This window comes from Aquarana catesbeiana, linkage group LG01 (assembly GCF_042186555.1).
Source record: "Aquarana catesbeiana isolate 2022-GZ linkage group LG01, ASM4218655v1, whole genome shotgun sequence".
NCBI classification, from domain to species: Eukaryota; Metazoa; Chordata; class Amphibia; order Anura; family Ranidae; genus Aquarana; species Aquarana catesbeiana.
Window position 1 is genome coordinate 733,442,876 of NC_133324.1, and position 24,477 is coordinate 733,467,352.

Genomic DNA, 24,477 nt, shown 5'->3' on the forward strand with positions numbered 1-24,477 from the left:
GCCACAAATTTTTTTTTTTCCAGGGCCTCCGTTTTGGCAAAGTTTGTTTGAGGGTTCTAAGTAAGTTTCTAATGAAAAATGCTAATTGTAAAGTGTGCAAAAATGTAAAAATTACCCAGGTAGGCAAGAGGTTAAAGAGCCAAAAGAATTGAAGCCGCTATGGTTGGGGTTACATACAGACCGTAGTGTCACGCTGTAAGATAATGTTGATAAAAACATTAAGAGATCTTTCACTCTAAAGCAATTTGTTGCAGTGAATTAGCACAGGTTCTGGCATGCACCAGACGAAAAAATGCACGTGATCTTGTATTCAAAACGCAATTCACCATTATGCATGGAATTTGTGATTTGGTGTGCTGCTAGAATTTGGGGCTAGTTCTTTTTTTCCATTCTAGTTCTTGTCCATTTAGTGCCATATTTTGTGACTGGAACTTTACAATATATTTATCTTTTTAATGTTGTGTTCGACATCATTGTGAATGCCATCCCTCATTTTATGGCTTTCTACAATTACTGTTTTTTGTTTTTTTTTGCAGAAGCACGTTTTTTACTGTGACTGTCACATTGCAATCAGAAAATGCTTTATATTCTAGTGCACATACAAAAAAAAAATAAAAAATAAAACTTGGTTTATGATGTCCCGGCTGATTCTGTCATTTGTCTCTTTTAGGAGCTCAGCTTGACCAGCATGGATTTACTGTTGTAAAAAACTGTATCAATATCATTGAATTACGGGGTAATGTATTTTATAGATTCATGTTTGATCCTTTCTTTCAACTTTCACTTGTGGTGAAATAGGTATTGCAAATGCTTGCAAGATTTAGTTGGTCAGACATTAGCATGATTAAATGTGCCTGACTGATCTTATTTACAAGATTCTTTGATAAACATACACCATCAGACTGATCAAGGAAACATTTTTTGTCCTTGCAAGAAACACACCTTCCAGCTGTCTAAGATGTGGAGGGACTGCGATTTATGCATGCTCTGAGAAAAAGTGGACATGTCTTAGACCCCTTTCACACTGAGGCATTTTTCAGGCGCTAAAGAGCTAAAAATAGCTCCTGTAAAGCACCTAAAAAAACCGCCTCCCCTGCAGCCCCAGTGTGAGAGCCCGAGTGTTTTCACACGGGGTGTTGCACTGGGAGGACTTTAAAAAAAAAGTCCTGCAAGCAGCATCTTTGGGGTGGTGGAGGAGCAGTGTATACACTGCTCCTAAACCGCCCCTGCCAGTTGAAATGAATGGGCATGGCTGCCGAAGTGCCTGCAAAGCACTTTGGCAGTGGCACTTTTAGTGTGCATTTAACCCTGTCTTCAGCCACTAGCTGGGGTTAAAAGCGCCGTGCTAGCGGCTGAAAAATGGCGGTAAAGTGCCGCTTTACCGCTAACGCGGCTCAGTGTGAAAGAGCTCTTTAAAGTAGAACTTTGGCCTACAACAATTGTGGTGTAGTACATAATTATAGGGGCAACTACACTTAGTTTTCTCTTAGTTCACTTGGTTCCCTGCAAAGTCCCCCAAATACCTGTGGAGCCTCCAAGTGAAGTCCACCGATTGCAGCTTCCAGTGTTAGTGTGGTAATGGGGCTGCACTGTTCCTTAATTCAGATCAAAGTTGCCACTCATGTAGGTGGTGCCTGCCTGTGCTACAGTGAGATGAAAATGTGTTGTAGGGGCATCAATAGCAGCATGATCACTGTGCCGATGCACAAGCCTGTAGCTGAACCAGCACCTGGCCCTGCCTAATTCTGCCTACTGCTTTCTGGATTGACAGCATCGTCCCTGTTGCTGAAAGTTTCCCACTGTCAGCTGCAGTGTTTGGGAGGTAGAACATCTGAGACACAAATTTTGAAGGATGTGGCTTAATCAGGCAAGGTAAAGGAAGGTTTGCTTTTTGAGGCAGTGCATCACATAGTAACTAGATTTGATACTTCTTTCATACTTTTGTTGTACTTAAAGGAATTAGATGAATGTTGTGAAATAAGCGATCTCAAACACAAATGGTTTGTAATCAGTTTTTGATTAACAGGCTACCCCGTCCTACCTGCAACTTGTTTTAAGTGTTACTAAACCCACAACAGTAAAATCAGTCTGCATATGCAGTAAAGCATGCTTGTTATACCCAAGGGGTTAATCCTCTGCATTGTGTTAAAAAGCTGTTTGATCCTGTATGCACAGATCTTCCCCTTCATGCATTGTCTCCAAAACCAGGTCCAGATAAGACATTTACTGGACTCAGGCTGCATATACCCAGCTTGGTGTGTATTGCTAGATAGTGTGTTTATTTTTCTTGGGAGAATGCATGTGATCAGCACCGGACCAATCAACACTGTCCAGACAGAGGGTCAGGGGTCCTGCATCCTGATAAGACAATCGAGGGAAAATGAAAGCTCCTCTTACAAGCTTTAACCATGCACTGATAGAAGTCACAAGACTGCTATATACTGCTGATGAGAAAAGGTATTTAGCAGTTTATATTTATAAAACTAATGTATTTCCATGTTCTGTATACTGTGGGAGATCAGATATAGGTAGTTAATGTAGGGACCTGGGTTTAGTAACTCTTTAACTGCAGCCATGTTTATCAAATTGCTTTTATTTTTACGCTGCTATTAAAAATTGCCAATAAGCTGACAAAGATTACAGATTTACTACAGCTGACTATGGACATGCTGCATAAAGCAATAAGACTGTGTACATGTTCCGAGAGGTGGTCAGAGTATATGAGCATGCTGCAGGAGAGCATCAATTGTTATAGACATGCTGTTGGTAATGGTCAGTGGTTGACTTTATGATTCAGAAGACTTTCAGAAGTGTAGACCTGCTGCAAATTGACATGCTACAGGGTCTGCGCACATGCTACAGGACATAACACAGGACTGGTCACATGCTACAGAATATGGTCAGGGACTGCCTAAAGCCTACAGCAGATGTTCAGGAACTTTGCACATGCTACAGGCAAAGGGACAAAAGCGGGCAGTGCAGAGGAGTAACTTGGGATGCCAGGCTGCAATTACCAGGACTGTGCTCTTAAAAATGGGAAAGTTTAATATTGCTGGATCAGGTGAAAATCATATTTGGGTATCTTAGAGGGCCCTGTGGCCCAGACTATGGCCATTTAAGTATTCCCATATTCCTCACGATCTAGCTGCTTGTAATGTGAAGTAAGTAATTCTCAAACATTACAAGAGACTCTTAATTTGGTTTTCTTTGTTGCTAGCAACCTACCAGCACCAGCTGCGAAATCCTAGTGCAATAGTAAGGCCGGATCACACCTGAATCGCAGAGGAACACGTTCCTAGGCGATTCATGCATTTTCCCATGCAGTGCGACTTTTTTTTTTTTTTTTTTACAGCCAACTGATTTGAATGAGCTGCAAATTGTACCAGAATGCAGAAAAAGTAGTGCATGTACTACATTTCAAACATGTGCCGTGGCAAATTTCACAGTGCTACGGTGCCATGTGATCTGGTGCCCACAAATGCACTGCGTTTTGCGATCTGAGTTTGGAATGTTGTTAACATTACATTGGCACCTGCAGAAGATCACAAAGGCAGTATGTTTTTGAAGTGCTTTTACTGCTTGTTCAAAATATGTAAAACTTTAGTGTGCATAAAATGGGCACAGGTTCACTTTAAGAGTGAGTAAGCACTGATTTAATATTTATGCCTAACAATCATTTATATTTGTTTCTGTGAATAAGAAAAAGAAAATCTGTTCCATAAAGAATTAAATTTGTTTATTGGAAACTCGACCAGCAATAGTGCAAAAATCATTCAGGCCACTAAAATTTCCAGGACATAGCAGGATTTCAGTATTGGCGTACTATATTCCAGTGTGCACGATTGAGCTTATCATGATTTTCTAAAACACAAAAAAGAGAAAAATGTACAAAAAAGCATTAAAGGTTATAAAAAGTAAAACTTTTTACCCCTGAAAATTCAAAATGATAGATATTGTTAATCTGGTTATATGGATTTTTTTAAATACAAACTTGTTGATTCCCTATCTGCAATTATCTCTGATTATGTTGTAGACCGACCCATTTTAAACTTCCCTATATGCTCTGTGTATCTGCTGTAGCTGCATTGTGTATGTGTGGCAGTTCAATTTAGGTTAGGGTTATTTCAGCTGCTTTTTTTTTTTTTTTCTGTCTGCGAACATAAGTGTTTCTATTCGTACAAAAACAATAGCCAGACAAGTAAAATGTGAAAGTGTGAATGGAACAGACAGCAAAGTGAAGAAGCATAACCTGGAATAGAATGCACAGCAAATACTGTATATGTTATAGGCAGAAAATCTGGAAAAGGTAAACAAAGGCTTTAAAAAGAAAATCTATTCTAAACATTAAAGCTGATGTATGGCAAAAAATAAAAAATGATCTCTGGCTATTTGCTCAGTAAAAAGAAGTTGGCTCTAATGATGTGTGCTTCATCTCTTGCTGCTGCAGTTTGTTACTCAGGCAGCAGTCTCCTATAGATGCTGATGGGGAAGGGGAGAATCTGGTGCACTAGAAGCACGCTTCACTTAGATGGCGCTGCCTTCTTTCCTCCTCCTTGTATTAGAGTGTCTTCTAGCTCTTCAGAGCGGCAGCCAGTGTGTAGCTTCTTGGACTAGGTTGTTTCACATGCTACACTTAAATGGCGCCACCTTCTTTCCTCCTTCTATAAACGCTAAACTTCCTTTTGCCGAGACTCGTCATTCTGGGTGCAGTACACTGATCACAGTGGGCTGCTTGCTTGGCATCTCTTCCATTCTGAGATTGGATAAGGGGCAATCGTGACGTTCAACTGAGCCTCCAATAACAGGGCACCTTGTGTTCATTAAAAAGAACGCAAAGACTTTATGAATGGAGGTACCGAGGGAGCGACCCACTGTGATGAGTTTATAGCGGCTGAATTGCAATTCTCTGTAAAGGACAATCGGCACTGACAGGAGACTGCTGCCTGAGTAAAAAGTAAGCTATGTTACAAACACTGCAGGAGCTAGAGATTGGGCACGCCTCATTAGGGGTAACTTTTTATTTTTTATTTATTTTTTTTTTTTTACTCTGAAAATGGCCAAAAATAACTTTTGGGCATAATTCAGCTTTAACGTGGCACTAAAGGCAAACATACCATAGCTACAGCAGTCAGCCTGTGAGATCCCTTCCCAGTGCCGGCATCTTCTCCCCAGGTTCTTCTGTGTGCTGGTTTTTGGCTGGTTTTTGATTGGCTGGCGTGGAATGATGCCACTCCCAAGCATGTGCAGGAGTGCAGTTATCCCAGCACACTGGCAGTATGCCGGAATGTACACATTCCACATAGGGTTGTGAATAGGAAGGTAAGTGTACTTTATTGCAGAAGAGACATTGCATGTCTTTAATAGAAAAGGTTGGAAAGGTTTTCTTTTTTTACATTTAAATTCACTTTAAAGTCATAATTCTGACAGGGGTGCCCTCTGTCTCCGGGGCGTTTTGCCCTGGCGATTGAGCCCTTGGCGATCCTGATACGTCAGGATCAGAGAGTGCGAGGCCTTCAGGTTGGGGCAATCCAGGAAAAAATCTTGCTCTATGCTGATGATACCCTGTTGTATCTGGCTGACGCGGGTGCATCCTTAAACACTGCTCTTGAGATGATAGATCAATTTGGGAAATATTCTGGCGTCCGCATTAATTGGGACAAGTCAGTCCTGTTCTCCCTCCACCAGTCGGGTCATAGGGCGATTACTGATACTCCACTCCAATGGGTTGACGACTTTAAGTTCCTCGGCGTGATTGTTAGAGGTTCCCTTCAGGCATATATGGAGGACAATATATCTCTCCTATTGATCCAGTTTAGCAAGAAATGCCATCTCTGGAAAACACTCCCCCTGTCCCCGGTGGGGAGGGTGAACCTGCTGAAAATGGTTTATCTCCCCAAGTTTGTATACTTCTTCAGGAATACTCCATGTCCTATTCCTTAATCCTTCTTTCAAAAATTGGATTCCATTATTTCTACCTTTGTCTGGGCTGGGAGGATCCAATGCGTACAACCGTACAAGTATGGCAAAGGGCTATCTACAAAACACAATCTGTCATATCACCCCATACACCTTTATGGGGCAACCCCATGCTACCCCACCTCTAGAAGCTTCCAGATCCCCAGTTATGGGCGGCTAGAGGGATCATTACAGTCAAACATATTTATATGGATAGGTCCTTTTCCTCCCTTGAGACCTTAAAAGGCAAATATGCCGTTCCAGCCTCCATGACATATAGATACTATCAGCTTAGACGTGCTACTCAGGCCCAGTTCCCCGATACCCTGACTTTACAGACTGACAGTGTGGAACGACTGCTTATAGCTCAATACTTGGACAAACCCCTATCTTCGATCTATTTCTACCTGTTAGTTGATCATATGACGTCCCTGACTAAAGCATATAACAAGTGGAAGACTGATATTCCAGAATTGAAGGAGGAGAGCTGGGAGGATGTGGTATCTGATTATACTACCAAGATGATTCCAGCAAGGGATCGCTTCATTCAACTTAAATTTCTACACAGAGCTTATTACACCCCTGTTAGACTAGCCAATATATACCCGGGAATAAGTACCCTGTGTTCCAGATGTGGTTCATCCCCTGGATCATTTCTCCATATGGTATGGCCCTGTCCGAAACTGAGCCTCTATTGGGAGGAAGTGATGGAGACCTTGGGATCCTTCGGGGACTGGTCTCTTAGACCGGACCCGGTCCTGGCATTGCTTGGCAGTATGGAAAATGTTGAGGCCTCACGACATGACAAACTGTTCTTGTTTTATGCTTTATACTACTTCTCTTCAGGTGGAAACTACCCACCCCTCCCACCCATCATATGTGGATTGCCACTATCAATTCTGTCCTCCCACTAAATAAGTTAACGTATGAGAGTAGAAACTGCTCACAAAAGTTTGATAAGGTCTGATCCCAATGGATAGATGCAAATGGTCAGACCCCCAAGAGCACATGGCTACCCTGAGTAATACTACTGGCTCCTGTGGTGCTTTTGTTTATATCTGGATATACTGTCTTAATGAGTGCCTTTTGTCCCTCCCACCCCTCTCCTCCCCCCTTTTCTACCTTCTTTCTCACTTTCTTCCTAATCTCCTTTCTTTTTTAAATCCAGTATTACTGCTATGAATCAGACTGCTTTACTGTTTAATACTGATAGAAACTGTTAACCACTCAGGAAACTAATTATCCAGTGTAATTGAACAACTATTTGACCAATTGTGACCTTATGTACAATGTAATGTCCATATACTGTGTCATTGTCAACTTTAATACTTTTAAATAACCTATTCACTGTTAAAAAAAAGTCATAATTCCACCATAGAGCAAGCACACTCAGGATGTCTATGGTTCCCTTAAAGTGGTTTTAAAGGCTAAAGGTTTTTTTTTTTTTTTTTTTTTGCCTTAAGGCCCCTTTCACACTGGGGCGGTTTGCAGGCGTTATTGCGCTAAAAATAGCGCCTGCAAACCGACCTAAAACTGCCTCTACTGTTTCTTCAGTGTGAAAGCCTGAGGGCTTTCACACTGAAGCGGTGCGCTGGCGGGATAAAAAAAAAACTCCTGCAAACCGCATCTTTGGAGCGGTGAAGGAGCGGTGTATTCACCGCTCCTAAAAGGCTCCTGCCCATTGAAATCAATGGGGCAGCGCGGCTATAGCGGTGCTATGCGAGCGGTTTTAACCCTTTTTCGGCCGCCAGCAGGGGTTAAAACCGCACCGCTAACAGCCGAATACCGCCGCATAAAAAACGGTAAAGCAGCGCTAAAAATAGCGTTGTTTTACCGCCGATGCCCCCACCGCCCCAGTGTGAAAGGGGCCTAATACTTTCTCTGCATTAAAGTAGTTCTAAAGGCAGAAGGTTTTTTTTATCTTAATGCATTCTAATCTATGTGCAGCAGCCCCCCTAATACTTGAAGCCCTATCTTGATCCAGTGATGTTTCACGAGTGCTTCGCTGTCTGAGACTCTCCATCCTGATTGGCTGAGGCACAGCAGTGAGTTCCACTGTGTATCTATGAATGCACACAGCTCGGTTCAGGAGCATGCCCCCATAGCAAGATGCTTGCTATGGGGGCAAACACAGAAGAGAAGGTGCCAAGATCGCCAGCAGGGGACCGCAGAAGAGGAGGTTTGAAGTGGCCTCTGTACAACACCATTGCAAGGAACGGTTAAATATTAACCTGTTTTTTATTTTATGAAAAACAATTCGACTTTACAATCACTTTAAGCAGGATTTTTACTCTTGGAACATTTTAATAGCTGACAGATTTTTAGCTGGTTATGAATGCCGTTGGTGCACACTGTTGGAGTGTGGAGCATTACATTACCACTTTTTCATATTCTTGTAGGTGGAATCAAGTAATGTCAATATGTAAGAAGGATTTAAATGCATCCCTATTTTGGAGATAATCTAATTTGTTATAAAAACACTAAAATACTTGTTTTCATAACATGACATGTCGGAGGAACAAAGCATGTAATTATTTGTGCAACTGTTGTTGATTGCCACTCTTAAAAACATTAACTCAAGCAGCAGTTATTTTCCTTTATGGAAAAAATCCCATTATTCAACATAAAAAAAAAAATATGCATGCAAAAAAATAAAATAAAATAAAATAAAGCCAGTGTAAAGCATTATGCATCTCTTGTGTATCTTGAAAGGAAATTCAGTTTCAAGGCTCTTATTTTGTAGTATTTCTACTCCCTCAGGGTCTATCATTAATTTACATTTTGTCACAGATGGATATATTGAATAACAAATGTTTTTATCCAGTATTCACACGCTGACAATAATGGATAAAGAAAATACCCTTGGAGAATTACAGGACAGAACTGTGATATAATCTGTGAAATATGAAAATCGCAGACTCTCAAAGCCAAACACAAATATTACAAGAAAATACAATCCTAAGAATATGACATAATAAACAAGTCATTCCCAAGTCTTGCTCATCTTCTACCGTATACTTCTGCAATGGACATAAATAGACAGAAATATGTGTTGGCACTGCAGAAGTTTACCAAGTTACAGAATTACAATGTGTTTAACCACTTGACCTCTGTAAGATTTACCCCCCTTCACGACCAGGCCATTTTTTGCTTTTTGGCACTGCGTTACCTTAACTCAGGGGTAGGCAGCCCCTGGCACTGGTGCCGCAGGCAGCACTCGAAGCCTCTTTTGCCGGCACTCGACTCCCTCCCCATCAGCAGAGCAGTGCAGGGAAGTCTGTGAGACACCAATAAATTCCAATATCAGAATTCCCCACGCCGCACCTGCACTGATGGGGAGGCACTGTGCCCCCACACAATGTAAAATATGAGAAACATTGCGTCTCTAACTTTGCTGTAGCTGCGATCAGTAGGAGGACTGTCATTGGCCACTGCTAAAGCCAGTCACTGTCCTGCTAGCCCCATCCATCATCTGGAGGAAGATGATTCGCTTGGTTGCCACTACCAATCTCAGAAAGAAGGGATTTCACTGCGATTGAGAAAACCACAATCAGGTGATAGTTTGTGGAATTACTGTTGAGCTTCTGGGAATTTTGTTGAAATTATTCCTGAACCTTTGTGTCACTTACTACTGAACCCCGGCACTCTGTGTCCCTTTTAAGCCAGAGCCAGTATTCAGCACAATGAAAATCACACCCAACTTTTCCTGTGGCGCAGAACGCCGCACTTTTTCTCAGCTGCAGGGGCCTGACTTATGATCTGGCACACAGGCCCACTGCTTTCAGAAAATACTCCTGACCTGAGCTCATCCATTCCAGATGCGTGTATGTGACATCACATACATAATATACATCACATACATCCCATAGAAGCACGTGGGCTGGATGCGAGAGTTGGATCAGCAGGATGTGTTCTCCAGGACAGGCGGATGTGTCTCATCTCAGCTTCCTTTCACCACTCTGCATATCACGCATATCATAGATGAGAAGAGGGTACAGCGATGGAGCAGATGAGCAGGAGGGTTTCAGAGATAGAACAGATGAGCAGAAGGGTACAGCAGTGGGGCAGATGTGCAGGGAGGTACAGTGGTGGAAGAGATGAGAAGGGGGTTCAGCAGTGGGGCAGAGGGGGGTTCCGTGTTGGGCCAGATGAGCAGGGGGTTCAGTGTTGGGCCAGATGAGCGGGGGGGGTTAGTGTTGGTCAGAAAAGCAGGGGGGTAGAGCAGTGGGGCAGATGTGAAAGGAGGTGTATTGGTGGGACAGATGAGCAGGGGGTTACAGTGGTGGGGCAGGAGAGCAGGGGGGGGTACAGAAGTGAGACAGACGTGCAGGAGGTACAGTGGTGGGGCAGATGAGCAGATGGGTTCAGTGGTAGGACGGATGAGAAGGTGAGACAGAGGAGCGAGCATGGGAATACAGCAGAGGAGCAGTTGTGCAGGGAGGTACATTGATGGGGCAGATGAGCAGGGGGGTTACAGTGGTGGGACAGAAGAACAAGGGGTTACAGTGGTGTGGCAGATGTGCAGGAAGTAGAGTGGTGGGAGGGATGAGAAGGGGGTTCAGCGGAGGGACAGAAAAGCAGGGGGGGTACAGTGATTGGACAGATGAGAAGGGGGTTAGAGTGGTGGGAGAGAAAAGCAGGGGGGTACAGGGATGGGGCAGATGTGAAAAGAGGTGCATTAGTGGGACAGATGAGCAGGGGGTTACAATGGTTGGGCAGAAGAGCAGGGGTACAGTGGTGGGACAGAAGAGCAGGGTGGGACAGAGGAGCAGGGTGTGTACAGTGGTGGGGCAGATGTGCGGGGGGAGGGGGGGTACAGTGGTGGAGCAGATGTGCGGTGTATACAGTATAGTGGTGGGGCAGATGTGCAGGGTAGTATAGTGGTGGGGCAGATGTGAAAGGGGGTATATTGGCAGGGCAGATGAGCAGGGGGGGGTACAGTGGTGAGGCAGATGAGCGAGGGGAGTACAGTGGTGGGACAGACGAGCATTATACCAGAGAAAAAAAAAAACAGCCTATGTGTTTCTAGGGTCAGTAAGAGCTCCTCCTGCATCAGGGTTCAGGTAAAATAAGAACCTCGATTGGACTCAAATAGGACTTTCTTGTATAGATTTAAGGAAACTAATTGTTGGATCAGGGGACTGGCCAGCAGTGTCTGCGTTAGTGATCAAGAGCATAAAAATAAAGTGTTTATAGTAGGGGAAATCCACTGTCCCCTGTCAGAATTTTATTTCAGAAAGTAAGATGAATTTCTTTGATGGAGCCCGGGATAGCAGTTAAACCTCAGTTATAAACTCTTCCCCATGCTATCCAAAACTAGAACTAAAGTTTTCAGATTGATATTCACGCAGATGTAGTTTCTTGGGTATTTTCTCGGTGATAATTTATGAAGCAATATTAAAACTGTATGGATGATTGTCGCACTCCCGGAGGGCTGTAGAAGGGGGTCCTTCTATCTATTTATTTATTTATTTATTTATTTTTACGGGTCATGATAAGAAGCTGCTGGTGGATTTGCTATTGAATATGCAATGTATTGGTTCTCCTGTGCTAGAAGCTTTTCTTACCTAAAGTGATTGTAAAGCCTTTTTGTTTGCTAAAATAAAAAATGTTATACATACCTGCTCTGTGCAGTGGTATTGCACAGAACGGTCCCTTACCTCCTCTTCTGGAGTCCCCTGCCAGCGTTGTCCTCACCTCCTTTCCTGTGTGTACCCCTATAGCAAGCCATGTGCTTTAGGGGCACACATTCAGGTGCGTTTCCTAGCTGGGCTGTGTGCTTCCATAGACCAATGCTCCTGCTGCTGCCTGAGTCTCCTGTGAGACTGGGAAGAGAGAAGAGACGAGCTGCAGACGAGCACAGTGCTGGATTGAGAAAGGACTCGGGTAAGTATTTAGGGAGGGGAGGGAACAACAAATGCTAAAAGGTTTTTACTTTAATGCAGGAAAGTCATTAAGGTAAGAAATGTTTTACTACAACTACTTTATCTGTTTGAGGATCACAAACTCCCACGTACAACATATATATCCAGTGTTCGAATATTTAATCTACTTACAAGATATGCACAGTTGCATGCAATCAAATTGTGTGGATTCTGAGTGAAAGCTGTGTGAATTGTATGTGAAAACATGTATAAGTAGACCCTATACTCACTGTATAGCAGGGGTCTCCAAACATTTTAAACAAAGGGCCAATTTATTGTCCTTCAGATATTAGGAGGGCCAGACTGTGGTCAGTGGGAGTAGAAAATGTCCTGGCGTAAACCGTGCCCCATCGTTGATGTCAGTGGAAAGCATAGTGCCTCACTGGTGTTATTGGGAGGAATTGTGCCCCATTGTTGGTGTCAGTGGATTCCAGAGGGTGGAATAGTGGCCAAGGGCTGGAAAAAGCAAGCAAAGGGCTGCTGTTTGAAGACCACTGCTGTATAGCATAAAAATAAGTGAAACAAAATTGTTGTAGCTATTTTTGCCAGGGGACCACAGTTGTATTTAACAACAAAGTACAAAGATTACTCGCGTTCTTGATTTATATAGCTAGTGCCACATAATACAGTGAAATTAAATTCCAGTTCTTGACATTTGCATAGTATACCAACAACTTTTGTAAGGTGTTTTTTTTTCTGGCAGGTTTTTGATCTTTTCTATATCATGTGCTGGTTTGCAAATGGTGGTGGGGGAAGATATGGTCTACCTGGGCATAATTTTTTGGGGTAATACTTTCTGTTCTCTCTTGCAGGTATAAATGACCAAGGATTGTACAGGGTTGTGGGGGTGAGTTCAAAGGTCCAGAGACTTCTGAATTTGTTAATGGGTATGCCATCATTTTAATAATTTTTTTTGTATACTAGCTAAGCACGCTATAAATAACTTGTCACTTTAATGTAATCTTATTATATAAAAAGGTATATGATTTTTTTTTTTCCCTTGCATAAATCACATTTGGTCACTTTCTGTGTATTGTACATGTTAGTATGGATATACTGAATATTGAGACATAAGATTAAAGGTATAAAGTCTTTAAGGTAATAATCCTATTAGTGTGGCATATTGGAAGTTCTCTGTGCAGACTACTACTAGATCAGCACTTGGACGAACTTCATAAAGTAGACTTACCTTTAGTGAATTTTATCATGTGGAGTGAAATAGGAAAGTAAGAAAAACAATGTTGGTGTGGATAAATAGAGAGAGGGAAAAGTTTTTTTTTTTTTTTTTTTGTGTTGTATGTGTGATATACTATGCAGAGCATACAGCCGTAGATAACATACTGCCATAATATTATAATGCTACTATTGTATTGCCATTATCACACGCTATGATGATAGGCTTGATTTTGCATATAATCAATGATTCTGGAGCTTAACAGGTATTTTGACAGCTCCCATAATTGCAATACTCCAGATTGTGATGTATAGCAGTGTTTTGACAAAATTGTGTTTAAGGGGGGTAGATTTTACTAGCGTAAAGTTAAACAATATTTACTGTAAAACCGACCAGGAAATTAGAATGCATATCTTGTAGAGAGAGAGCGGTTGGGACTTTGAGCGACTCACACAGCACATAGGGGTTGGCACCTCCATCCCTATTGGTTGCAAAAGAGGAAAAGTTGGGACTTTGAATGAGGTGCGCGCTAAACAGTAGATACGTAAAGAGTGTGGGACATAAGGGATAACAATATGTATTGAGTCATACAGTGATTCAATGCAAAGTATTGATCAACCTTAACAAAAATGTTGAATTTATGTTTACAAGTTTCATACAGTGGGGCAAAAAAGTATTTAGTCAGCCACCAATTGTGCAAGTTCTCCCACTTAAAAAGATGAGAGAGGCCTGTAATTGTCATCATAGGTATACCTCAACTATGAGAGACAAAATGTGGAAACAAATCCAGACGATCACATTGTCTGATTTTTGAATTAATTTATTTGAAAATTATGGTGGAAAATAAGTATTTGGTCACCTACAAACAAGCAAGATTTCTGGCTCTCACAGACCTGTATCTTCTTCTTTAAGAGGCTTCTCTGTCCTCCACTCATTACCTGTATTAATGGCACCTGTTTGAACTTGTTATCAGTATAAAAGACACCTGTCAACAACCTCAAATGGTCACACTCCAAACTCCACTATGGTGAAGACCAAAGAGCTGTCGAAGGACACCAGAAACAAAATTGTAGACCTGCACCAGGCTGGGAAGACTGAATCTGCAGTAGGCAAGCAGCTTGGTGTGAGGAAATCAACTGTGGGAACAATAATTAGAAAATGGAAGACATACAAGACCACTGATAATCTCCCTCGATCTGGGGCTCCACGCAAGATCTAACCCGGGGGGGTCAAAATGATCACAAGAATGGTGAGCAAAAATCCCAGAACCACATGAGGGACCTAGTGAATGACCTGCAGAGAGCTGGGACCAACGTAACAAAGGCTACCATCAGTAACACACTACGCCGCCAGGGACTCAGATCCTGCAGTGGCAGACGTGTCCCCCTGCTTAAGCCAGTATGTGTTCAGGCCCATCTGAGGTTTGCTAGAGCATTTGGATGATCCAGAAGAGGATTGGGAGAATGTCATATGGTCAGATGAAACCAAAGTAGAACTGTTTGGTAGAAACACAACTCGTTGTGTTTGGAGGAGAGAGAATGCTGAGTTGCAACCAAAGAACACCATACCTACTGTGAAGCATGGGGGTGGCAACATCATGCTTTGGGGCTGTTTCCCTTCAAAGGGAACAGGACGACTGATCCGTGTTCATGAAAGAATGAACGGGGCCATGTATCGTGAGAATTGAGTGCAAACCTCCTCCCATCAGCAAGGGCATTGAAGATGAAACGTGGCTGGGTCTTTCAGCATGACAATGATCCCAAACACACTGCCCGGGCAACGAAGGAGTGGCTTCGTAAGAAGCATTCCAAGGTCCTGGAGTGGCCTAGCCAGTCTCCAGATCTCAACCCCATAGAAAACCTTTGGAGGGAGTTGAAAATCTGTGTTGCCCAGTGACAGCCCCAAAACATCACTGCTCTAGAGGAGATCTGCATGGAGTAATGGGCCAACATACCAGCAACAGTGTGTGACAACCTTGTGAAGACTTACTCTGTCATTGCCAACAAAGGATATATAACAAAGTATTGAGATGAACTTTTGATATTGACAAAATACTTATTTCCCACCATAATTTGCAAATAAATTCATTCAAAAATCAGACAATGTGATTGTCTGGATTTGTTTCCACATTTTGTCTCTCATAGTTGAGGTATACCTATGATGACAATTGCAGGCCTCTCTCATCTTTTTAAGTGGGAGAACTTGCACAATTGGCTGACTAAATACTTTATTGAATGTGATCATAAAAAGCTATAGCATGTAAATCTAGAATTGGAGCTAATATGTGTAGATAAAACAATACAATAAATACAAAATGAGCAAAAAATGCATGTGTTGATGTCAGGCATACAACGCATGTTGATGAAATGTTTGCATCTAAAGGCTTGACGCATTCTGTGGGATTTCCACTCATCAGGAGCAAATCCACTGTGCGTAACTATAGAGTATATAAAATAGTATTATGATCTCATATTTGGACAAAAATTGGGGGAAAGGCAGGGGGGAGGAAGATGAGATAAACCCACCCAGAAAAAGCTCCCTTCCCTACTTTACTCACACGTCAATATGTAGAGCCATGGACAGAAGGTCATTTGGGGATGTCTACCCCGGGAACTGGGAGTGCTTCCCTACAGAGGTTGGGGCACATATGAAAGAAACTTAGGATAGGTGCAATTCTCCAATTGTGTAAATGGGGGTAGTATGGTCAACATCCCAAAAAGGGGGGCTGTGAAGAAAGTATATGTATATTTTAACGTAGTCACTATGTACATTATTATATTGCTAGTGCCTTAATACCATAGATGGGGTGACTAGTGTTTAGATCCCTTGGAGAGGAGATCTAAAGACCCGATGTGAGGAATTGTGCTGCTGTACAGTATCTCATTAGGAGTGATTCAAATGGAAAAATGTTGAGAATTGAAAGTCAAGTGTGTGGTATAACTGTCTAAAGTGAAAAGGAAAGGACAAATAAGGTGCATTCCATATTGGAGTCCAAAATAAGGACATACGAAAACCAAAAAGAAACAAACTACCAAAACGAAGTGCCTATATCAGACTGGTGTGTCCATATTCCAATAGTGGTGAAAAGTATAGTGAAAAGGGTGCCTCTCAGCTTCACGCAGGCATTCAAAGGAGGAGGGAGGCCGACAAGCCATAGGCGGCACTAGTCATCCAGGCAACTCCAGCAGAAGACTCCCTTCATGGAGTAAATGCCACTTATATACACACGTGTTGGCGTGGGGACGCCTAGTGACGTCAAATGTCTGGCGCCAATGTGTGGCGGGAGGCCCTCTCACTCCCCCATGTCCAACCAAACGGAAGTGGGGAAGGGGAGGCCCCCCCATAGCGTATCGCAGTTCCTGGAAGCAGGAATTAACCCAGAGGACCCCGCACATGACAACCACATATGACTATGGAAATACATCTAAAGGGCTAGTGACATGTAGAAGGATATACTGTGTGTGTGTGTGTGTGTATATATAAATACACACACACACACACACACACACACACACACACACACACACACACTGAGGACGGAAAGTATTCAGACCCCCTTAAATTTTTCACTCTGTTATATTGCAGCCATTTGCTAAAAGCTAAAAGTTCTTTTTTTTTTTTCCTCATTAATGTACACACAGCACCCCATATTGACAGAAAAACACAGAATTGTTGACATTTTTGCAGATTTATCAAAGAAAAACTGAAATATCACATGGTCCTAAGTATTCAGACCCTTTGCTGTGACACTCATATATTTAACTCAGGTGCTGTCCATTTCTTCTGATCATCATTGAGATGGTTCTACACCTTCATTTGAGTCCAGCTGTTTTTGATTATACTGATTGGACTTGATTAGGAAAGCCACACACTTGTCTATATAAGACCTTACAGCTCACAGTGCATGTCAGAGCAAATGAGAATCATGAGGTCAACGGAACTGCCTTAAGAGCTCAGAGACAGAATTGTGGCAAGGTACAGACCTGGCCAAGGTTACAAAAAAAATTCTGCTGCACTTAAGGTTCCTAAGAGCACAGTGGCCTCCATAATCCTTAAATGGAAGATGTTTGGGATGACCAGAACCCTTCCTAGAGCTGGCCGTCTGGCCAAACTGAGCTATCGGGGGAGAAGAGCCTTGGTGAGAGAGGTAAAGAAGAACCCAAAGATCACTGTGGCTGAGCTCCAGAGATGCAGTCGGGAGATGGGAGAAAGTTGTAGAAAGTCAACCATCACTGCAGCCCTCCACCAGTCGGGCCTTTATGACAGAGTGGCCTGACGGAAACCTCTCCTTAGTGCAAGACACATGAAAGCCCGCATGGAGTTTGCTAAAAAAAAACACCTGAAGGACTCCAAGATAGTGAGAAATAAGATTCTTTGATCTGATGAGACCAAGATAGAACTTTTTGGCCTTAATTCTAAGCGGTATGTGTGGAGAAAACCAGGCACTGCTCATCACCTGTCCAATACAGTCCCAACAGTGAAGCAAGGTGGTGGCAGCATCAGCCAAGTACAGGGATATCCTGGACGAAAACCTTCTCCAGAGTGCTCAGGACCTCAGACTGGGCCGAAGGTTTACCTTCCAACAAGACAATGACCCCAAGCACACCGCTAAAATAACGAAGGAGTGGCTTCACAACAACTCCGTGACTGTTCTTGAATGGCCCAGCCAGAGCCCTGACTTAAACCCAATTGAGCATCTCTGGAGAGACCTAAAAATGGCTGTTCAGCAACGTTTACCATTCAACCTGACAGAACTGGAGAGGATCTGCAAGGAGGAATGGCAGAGGATCCCCAAATCCAGGTGTGAAAAACTTGTTGCATCTTTCCCAAAAAGACTCATGGCTGTATTAGATGAAAAGGGTGCTTCTACTAAATACTGAGCAAAGGGTCTGAATACTTGTGATATTGTGACCATGTGATATTTCAGCTTTTCTTTTTTAACAAATCTGCAAAAATGTCAACAATTCTGTGTTTTTCTGTCAATATGGGGTGCTGTGTGTACATTGAGGAAAAAAATGAACTTAAATGATTTTAGCAAATGGCTGCAATATAACAGAGTGAAAAATTTAAGGTGGTCTGAATACTTTCCGTCCCCACTGTGTGTGTGTGTGTATATATATATATATATATATATATATGTATGTATGTATGTGTGTGTGTGTGTGTGTGTATATATGTATATGTGTGTGTGTATATATATATATATTATATATAATATATATTATATAAAATCAGCCTCACTTGTGTGTGTGGGGTCTGCCTGTTTTAATGACCAGTAGGCCCATCATCAGATTTACCGACTGTAGTCTCTCACCTCCATCCCTGTATCGTGTAGAGATAGGGGTTGGGATTTTGAGTGAGACACACAGCGCATAGGGGCTGGCGCCTCCATCCCTATTGGAATGCCCATCTTAACCCCCTTTTGCGGGCACTTGTAGTTGGGTACCACACATACCAGGGTGCAGTGACGAGGCTCTGTGGCTTACGCATGCATTTGCAAATGTGTGCAGACTAAATCCCTGCTTTTAACGCATACTGTTAGACCGGTTCAATTGGTTGTCTGCGGACTGGTCGGTAAGTTAAGCTTGGGTTTTACCCATGGATTTATCCTTGGCTTTGTTTATACCTGTTGTTAGCCTTCCAATGCTTCTTGCTGTGATAGCCAGCTATAGATGGGAGCAAGTGGCATCTTTTTTGTATCACTGTTATGTTAAGATTGGGCAATTAGCATTTTCTTCTGAGATGAATATTTTTACTCTGAAAGATTATAGATTATATCTGATATAAATTCCTCATCAGTACTTTTTTAACAATAATACAGTACAATCATTGGAACTTGGGATAGTGATGAGAAATATGACATTCGTTATATGCACCTAGTTTGCGTAATCTGTATTGTTCCAATATTTACATGTAATCAATGGTTGCTTTTAGATATAAAAACTTAGGCCAGATATAAATAATCCTTAACATGTTTTTCCACTTCATGCAGCCAACTTGGGACAATACATACTTTATATTTGTTACATGTCCCCATTCACATAGCATTACTTAAAAAAAATAAAATAAAAAAAATGAAAATTGCAGCTTGCCTTATTTAGATGTTCCTTTTTCGGCTAATTCTAGCTGTGTAATTTCCTACTTAGTTTTCTTTGTATATGAGGGGGCTGGGGAGCTGTGTGTGCCATAATTTAACCCTGTCTGTACTATACTGACAGATATCATCTCATAAGTTTTAAACTAGATTTAGACTCTACCTGTCCTAACAAAGGGCTAAGCCATGGGTGCTCAACCTGTGGCCCTCCAGCTGTTTCGGAACTACACGTCCCATGAGGCATTGCAAGGATGTCAGTTAAACAAGCATAGCACCCAAAGGCAGAGACATAATGGGGGCTTGTAGTTCTGCAACAGCTGGAGGGCCACAGGTTGCACACCCATGGGCTAAACTAAACATTTAGAAAGGGTTGTATGTTAATGAAAAGTGGATTCAGCCACTCCCCAGACTTTCTATTGGGATAAATAACAGTGATTTTCTTGAGAAACCCTTGTGGTCAGCCATGACATTTTCCCCTAAGAGAGATGTATATTCTTTTCTGTGTAAAGATTAACATAATCAACATAAATAGTGGAGTTTTGCCCCTTTTGATTGACCCCTGCCCCCTTCTCCACACACACCCATCCTTAATAAAACTGACATGCAATGCAGTCTTCATTTCAAAAGAAATACACTTTGAGGTAATTGCTGTCCCCCCTTTCTTGTATGTCTTCTGCAGTCTGTTAGTCTTTCCCATCTTCAGCAGGAATAAACCATTTTTTTTTTTTTTTTTTAACTTTATTGGTGGGCAGGGCACAAGAGCTGTATAAGATATGCCAAGGTTTGTTATTGAACAATAACAAATTGGGCCAGATCTCATAAAGTGTATGTTTGAGATCAGATGAGATCTCCCTTAAAGGCACTGATAGTGGAACCTCCCCAGGGAGGGGGGCCGCTGTAAGGCCCTAGGTATATCACCATAAACTATTGACAACCAGAAAGTGTCAGAAAAAAGTAAAAAAAAAAAAAATCTTTGTACAAATGACTGACATGTTCAGTGATGTGCAGGCAGAGTTGCATACACAATGTTTTTTTGTGTTTTGAGGGTAGAGTTCTGCTTTAGGAGATTGAAGTTTGTATTACCATATTCAATTATTAAATAAACTGGGTTACATTTTGTTAATGGGTTTTGATGTTGGCATAAAGGGTCTGTTTTACCTGCTGCCATATGATTAGATTTATGTATGATACGATTTAAACTTTAGCCAATACAATAACATTTGTCTGTTGATTGGGTAAATCACTATATTGCCACAGAGCTAGAGATACATAAATCTGGTGTGTCCTAAACTATGTATTGTCAGAGCCGGCCTGACTTTGAGGCGTTCATTGGTATTCTGAGAAGCTTGTTTGAAGCAGGCGGTGCTCCAGGTCCATGCATGCTCCATCTGTGCTGATAACACAGTGTTCTTTGGCACGGGAGACTAGAGGAAACCAGTGAGTGAATTCATTTCATTACCCTGGACATTATGAGAATGACAAATTGTTTGTATATCATACGCTGCAATCAATTCAGAACTGCAGATAAAAGTCCTCATGCAATCGTTTTAAAAACTCACTTGACTTGTAATGATTAAACATCAGCATTAGACCTTGTGTATTATTAATAGCTGTGCTTGTCTAAAATCAACATTAATTTCTGTTTCTTTTCATTATATTTAAAGTATAAATAAATTAATTAAAAAAAAAAAATCATATAATGTAAGCTTAATAATACAATGGCTATACAAGGATACTAGTGTGTGTGTGTGTGTGTGTGTGTGTGTGTGTGTGTATATATGTATGTGCGTGTGTGTATATAATAAATAAATATATATATATATATATATATATATATATATATATATATTTATAGCGAGAGAGAGAATGAATATCTATCTCCCTTTTTTTTTTTTTCTTTTTTTTTCTAAATTGTGGTTTAGATTTTAAATTAAACCATGGACAGCAAAGCTAAAACTGATCTTTCCATCAGATGATACTTCAAACAGCAATTAATTAAAAATATGAAATACAAATTTTAATTAATGATTTAATAATGTGTAAAGCTTATGCGAAATTTTAGTGATTCCCATTTGCATATAAATTTTAAAGCTTCTCACTGGAATAAAGATGTCCCTGCTCCCACAATTCCTCACTCACCTGTATCTGATCGCTATGTTAAAAAAGCAACAAAAAAAAGAATGCCCTTTTTTACTTGCCTTAAGCGGGCCATACATGGTCGAATTTCGAACAAATTTTCTTTTCAAAATCAGAAAGTTCGTTTTTATTTATTTATTTTTTTTTGTGAACCGATGATGCCACCATTGATTTTCGAAATTCGGCCAACCAAGCCTTCAATTTCACCTCATGCTACAGAAAAGAATTTTCGTGCCTGGGAATCTTCTATTCTCTCTGTAAATTTTCTTTTCTTGCACATGCACATTTTTTTTTCTTATTACATTTCTCGCACGATTCTCCCATCATTGATTAGAAAAAAGTTTGCTTTTCAAAAAATTTCCAACATGTCCGATTCCACAAATTTGACTGCCACACGAAAATCAGCCGTTGCTGCAGCCCAGTAATGGTGCAAAATTCGAAGAAAAATTCTTAGATACGATTTTCGAAAGAAAATCCTTTCGAAAATTCGAACCGTGTATGGCCAGCATTACACCGTCATGTGACACTTCAATCCTGAGTCGCCTCTCCTCTATCTTCCAGGTTAGTTTTATCCCAGAATGGGACTTTAAAATATTACTTGGTGATCCTGCCACAAAGGTGCTTCCTGTTATAGGGTGTAAATGTTCTTTTCCAACTACGGTCATCCCCGTTTTGCTGCTGCGTTGTCACTCTGTCACATAGGCTTTTGATGGAGACAAGTGGGCCTTTCAACCATATTACGTTTGATAGACAGTGCTTTAACAAACTAAGTATTATTCAATTAGGATTAACATCTACTTTAGACATATTGATGGGATGTTTGTATAGCTGCCCATTGCCCCACCAGCATGTCCTCTTCTGTGTAGTATTTCTCGATATTGGGGATTACACTTGTCTGTCACAGCATTGCATTAGCCTGGAGAAGCAGAAACTAAAACAAAAAAAAAAAAGTTAAGTGTCATGTACTGCTCAGTAAAAAAGGAGCTCTCACAAAGCACAACCCCCTTTAGGGTCCTTTCACACTGGGGCGGTCATTGGCGGTAAAGCGACGCTATTGTAAGCGGTGATTTACCGTCGGTATGCAGCCGCTAGCGGGGCGGTTTTACCCTCCGCTAGCGGCCGAGAAATGGTTAAAAACCACCGCAAAGCGCCTCTGCAAAGGCACTTTGCTGACGGTATAGCCGCGCCGTCCCATTGATTTCAATGGGCAGGAGCGGTGAAGGAGCGGTATACACACCGCTCCTTCACCGCTCCGAAGATGCTGCTGGCAGGACTTTTTTTACCGTCCTGCCAGCGCATCGCTCCAGTGTGAAAGCCCTCGGGACACAGTGGCACTTTCAGGTGGGTTTGCAGGCGCTATTATTAGCGCAATAGCGCCTGCAAACCGCCCCAGTGTGAAAGGACCCTTAGAGAAGCCTTAGATGGAATCTGAATTTCAGAATCCTGAAATATTACTAGGTATCAAAGGTTTGGCTTTTTTGCCTTGGAACCAGTATTTGGCCCAGAAACCCAGATAGGGCAGCTTCTGTTGGAGGCAATTTTACACAGATATAAAAAAATAGAAAACCCTTTTTGCTCATGATTTTGGCCCTAAACAAAAAAACAGAAGAGTGGCTTGAACAGTGATACAAATTTAAAGTCAAGCAAGATCTAGAATGTCATATAGCAAGCACCCCAAATTTTAAACTAGATAGAATGGCATTGACTATGGCTTTAATATTGGCTGGATTTCTTCTTCCCCCTGGTTTGAGAACATGTCCTTTTTTTATTTGATGCTGTTGAGGGGTAATAAAGTGCAAGTTAAGACAAGAAGACACTGATTTAGTGAATACTCCTTACACTTCTTCCTCTGTCTGGCAGGCACTTGCTCTATAATGTGGCAGGTAAATAATTGATAAAGCTTCCACTCTGAAGCTGTGCCCTATAAAATGGCAATGTTGAAAGAGGACAGTGACTTGCTTTTACCTGTCTAGCAGATTTTATTTCTGTGTAAACGAACAATGACCAATTTACAAGAAAAAAATCTCCTGTGTGTACTTAGTACTTTTTTGTCTTGTTAGGTTCTTATGTTTTTTCTACTTTTACATCAATTACTCATGTCCTCAGATAACTGCCTACTGGCTTGAAATACTGTCTGTTGATCTACATTACATGGTATTTAAAGAGAACCAGCCACAAGTGAGATAATCTGAGTATTCAGGGACGCTGAGAGATATAAGACAACATTGCTGGCTATTGCATTCCCTCAGTTGTGAGAATATCCAAACAGTGCCTGCGTCTGACTGTTTGTAGGTGCTGTTTGGCTGAGAACTTTCCACCTGGCTCTATTTACAAAAGTCAATTAAAAAATTAACTTTTGCAGAGACGCAAGGTGCTGACAGGGCTACCCACAGAACAAATTTCAGCTGATTCAGCAGGAAAATTCCAAAATTTGATCAATATATGGCCACCTCTGCCTAAAGAGAACTGTAGATTCTGGCAGTTAAAGCGGAATTTAAGGTGCTATAATTACTGCCTCCAGGTACCTCAATGGCACTGGCATCTTCTCCCCGGGTGCATCTCAATTGGCTGGTGTGGGTTGATATAACTTCTGCAAAACACAGGATTCAGTCATTCTGGCACACAGGGATCATGCTGGCATGGTAAGATGAGCTGCGCATGCACAGCTCCATTTATATTCTGTAGAAGACTGCAAGTAGGCAGGTAGTTATACTTTATCGCAGAAGAGCCTGTCTGCTTGCAGTCAATTCTAAAAAGCCCTCTGCTTTAAGAGAGCAATGATCATCTGAATTCGGACAAGTACTGCTCTGCTAATTGTCTAAAATTGTGCTGTTAATACAAGCTGCCTAATACATGCTTATTACAGTATCACATAACCCATAACCGAGCCCAGTAAAGTGTATGTAAACTTGAATACGTAACCTTCATTATTTCTTCTATTTTGATCTAATCTTTATACTGTTCTAACAAAGGATATAACAAAATCCTTTAATATACCAAATGGATTTGATATGGATCCTTTTTAAAATGCCAAATAATTGGATAAAATATTGTGGATCTTAAAGTTAATAGAATTCTGATGCGTATAGTCTCCAGTTGCAGATTTCCTTATGATCATCATCTATTACAAGTGAAATTCTCATACGGGCCCCTCCTTTTATAGGACCACTCTGCAATGTTGTTTTATATGAAAG

The 24,477-nt window shown here is 41.5% G+C and overlaps 1 protein-coding gene across 1 annotated transcript in view; it reads left to right on the top strand.

The window, feature by feature from the left end:
• Positions 1–24,477, top strand: part of ARHGAP10 (Rho GTPase activating protein 10) — a 448,736-nt gene that overhangs the window by 224,144 nt on the left and 200,115 nt on the right. Inside the window, exons 13-14 of the mRNA XM_073604823.1 lie at positions 671–736; positions 12,692–12,766. Of these exons, the coding sequence (XP_073460924.1) occupies positions 671–736; positions 12,692–12,766 (141 nt within the window). The remainder of the gene's footprint in view (positions 1–670; positions 737–12,691; positions 12,767–24,477) is intronic.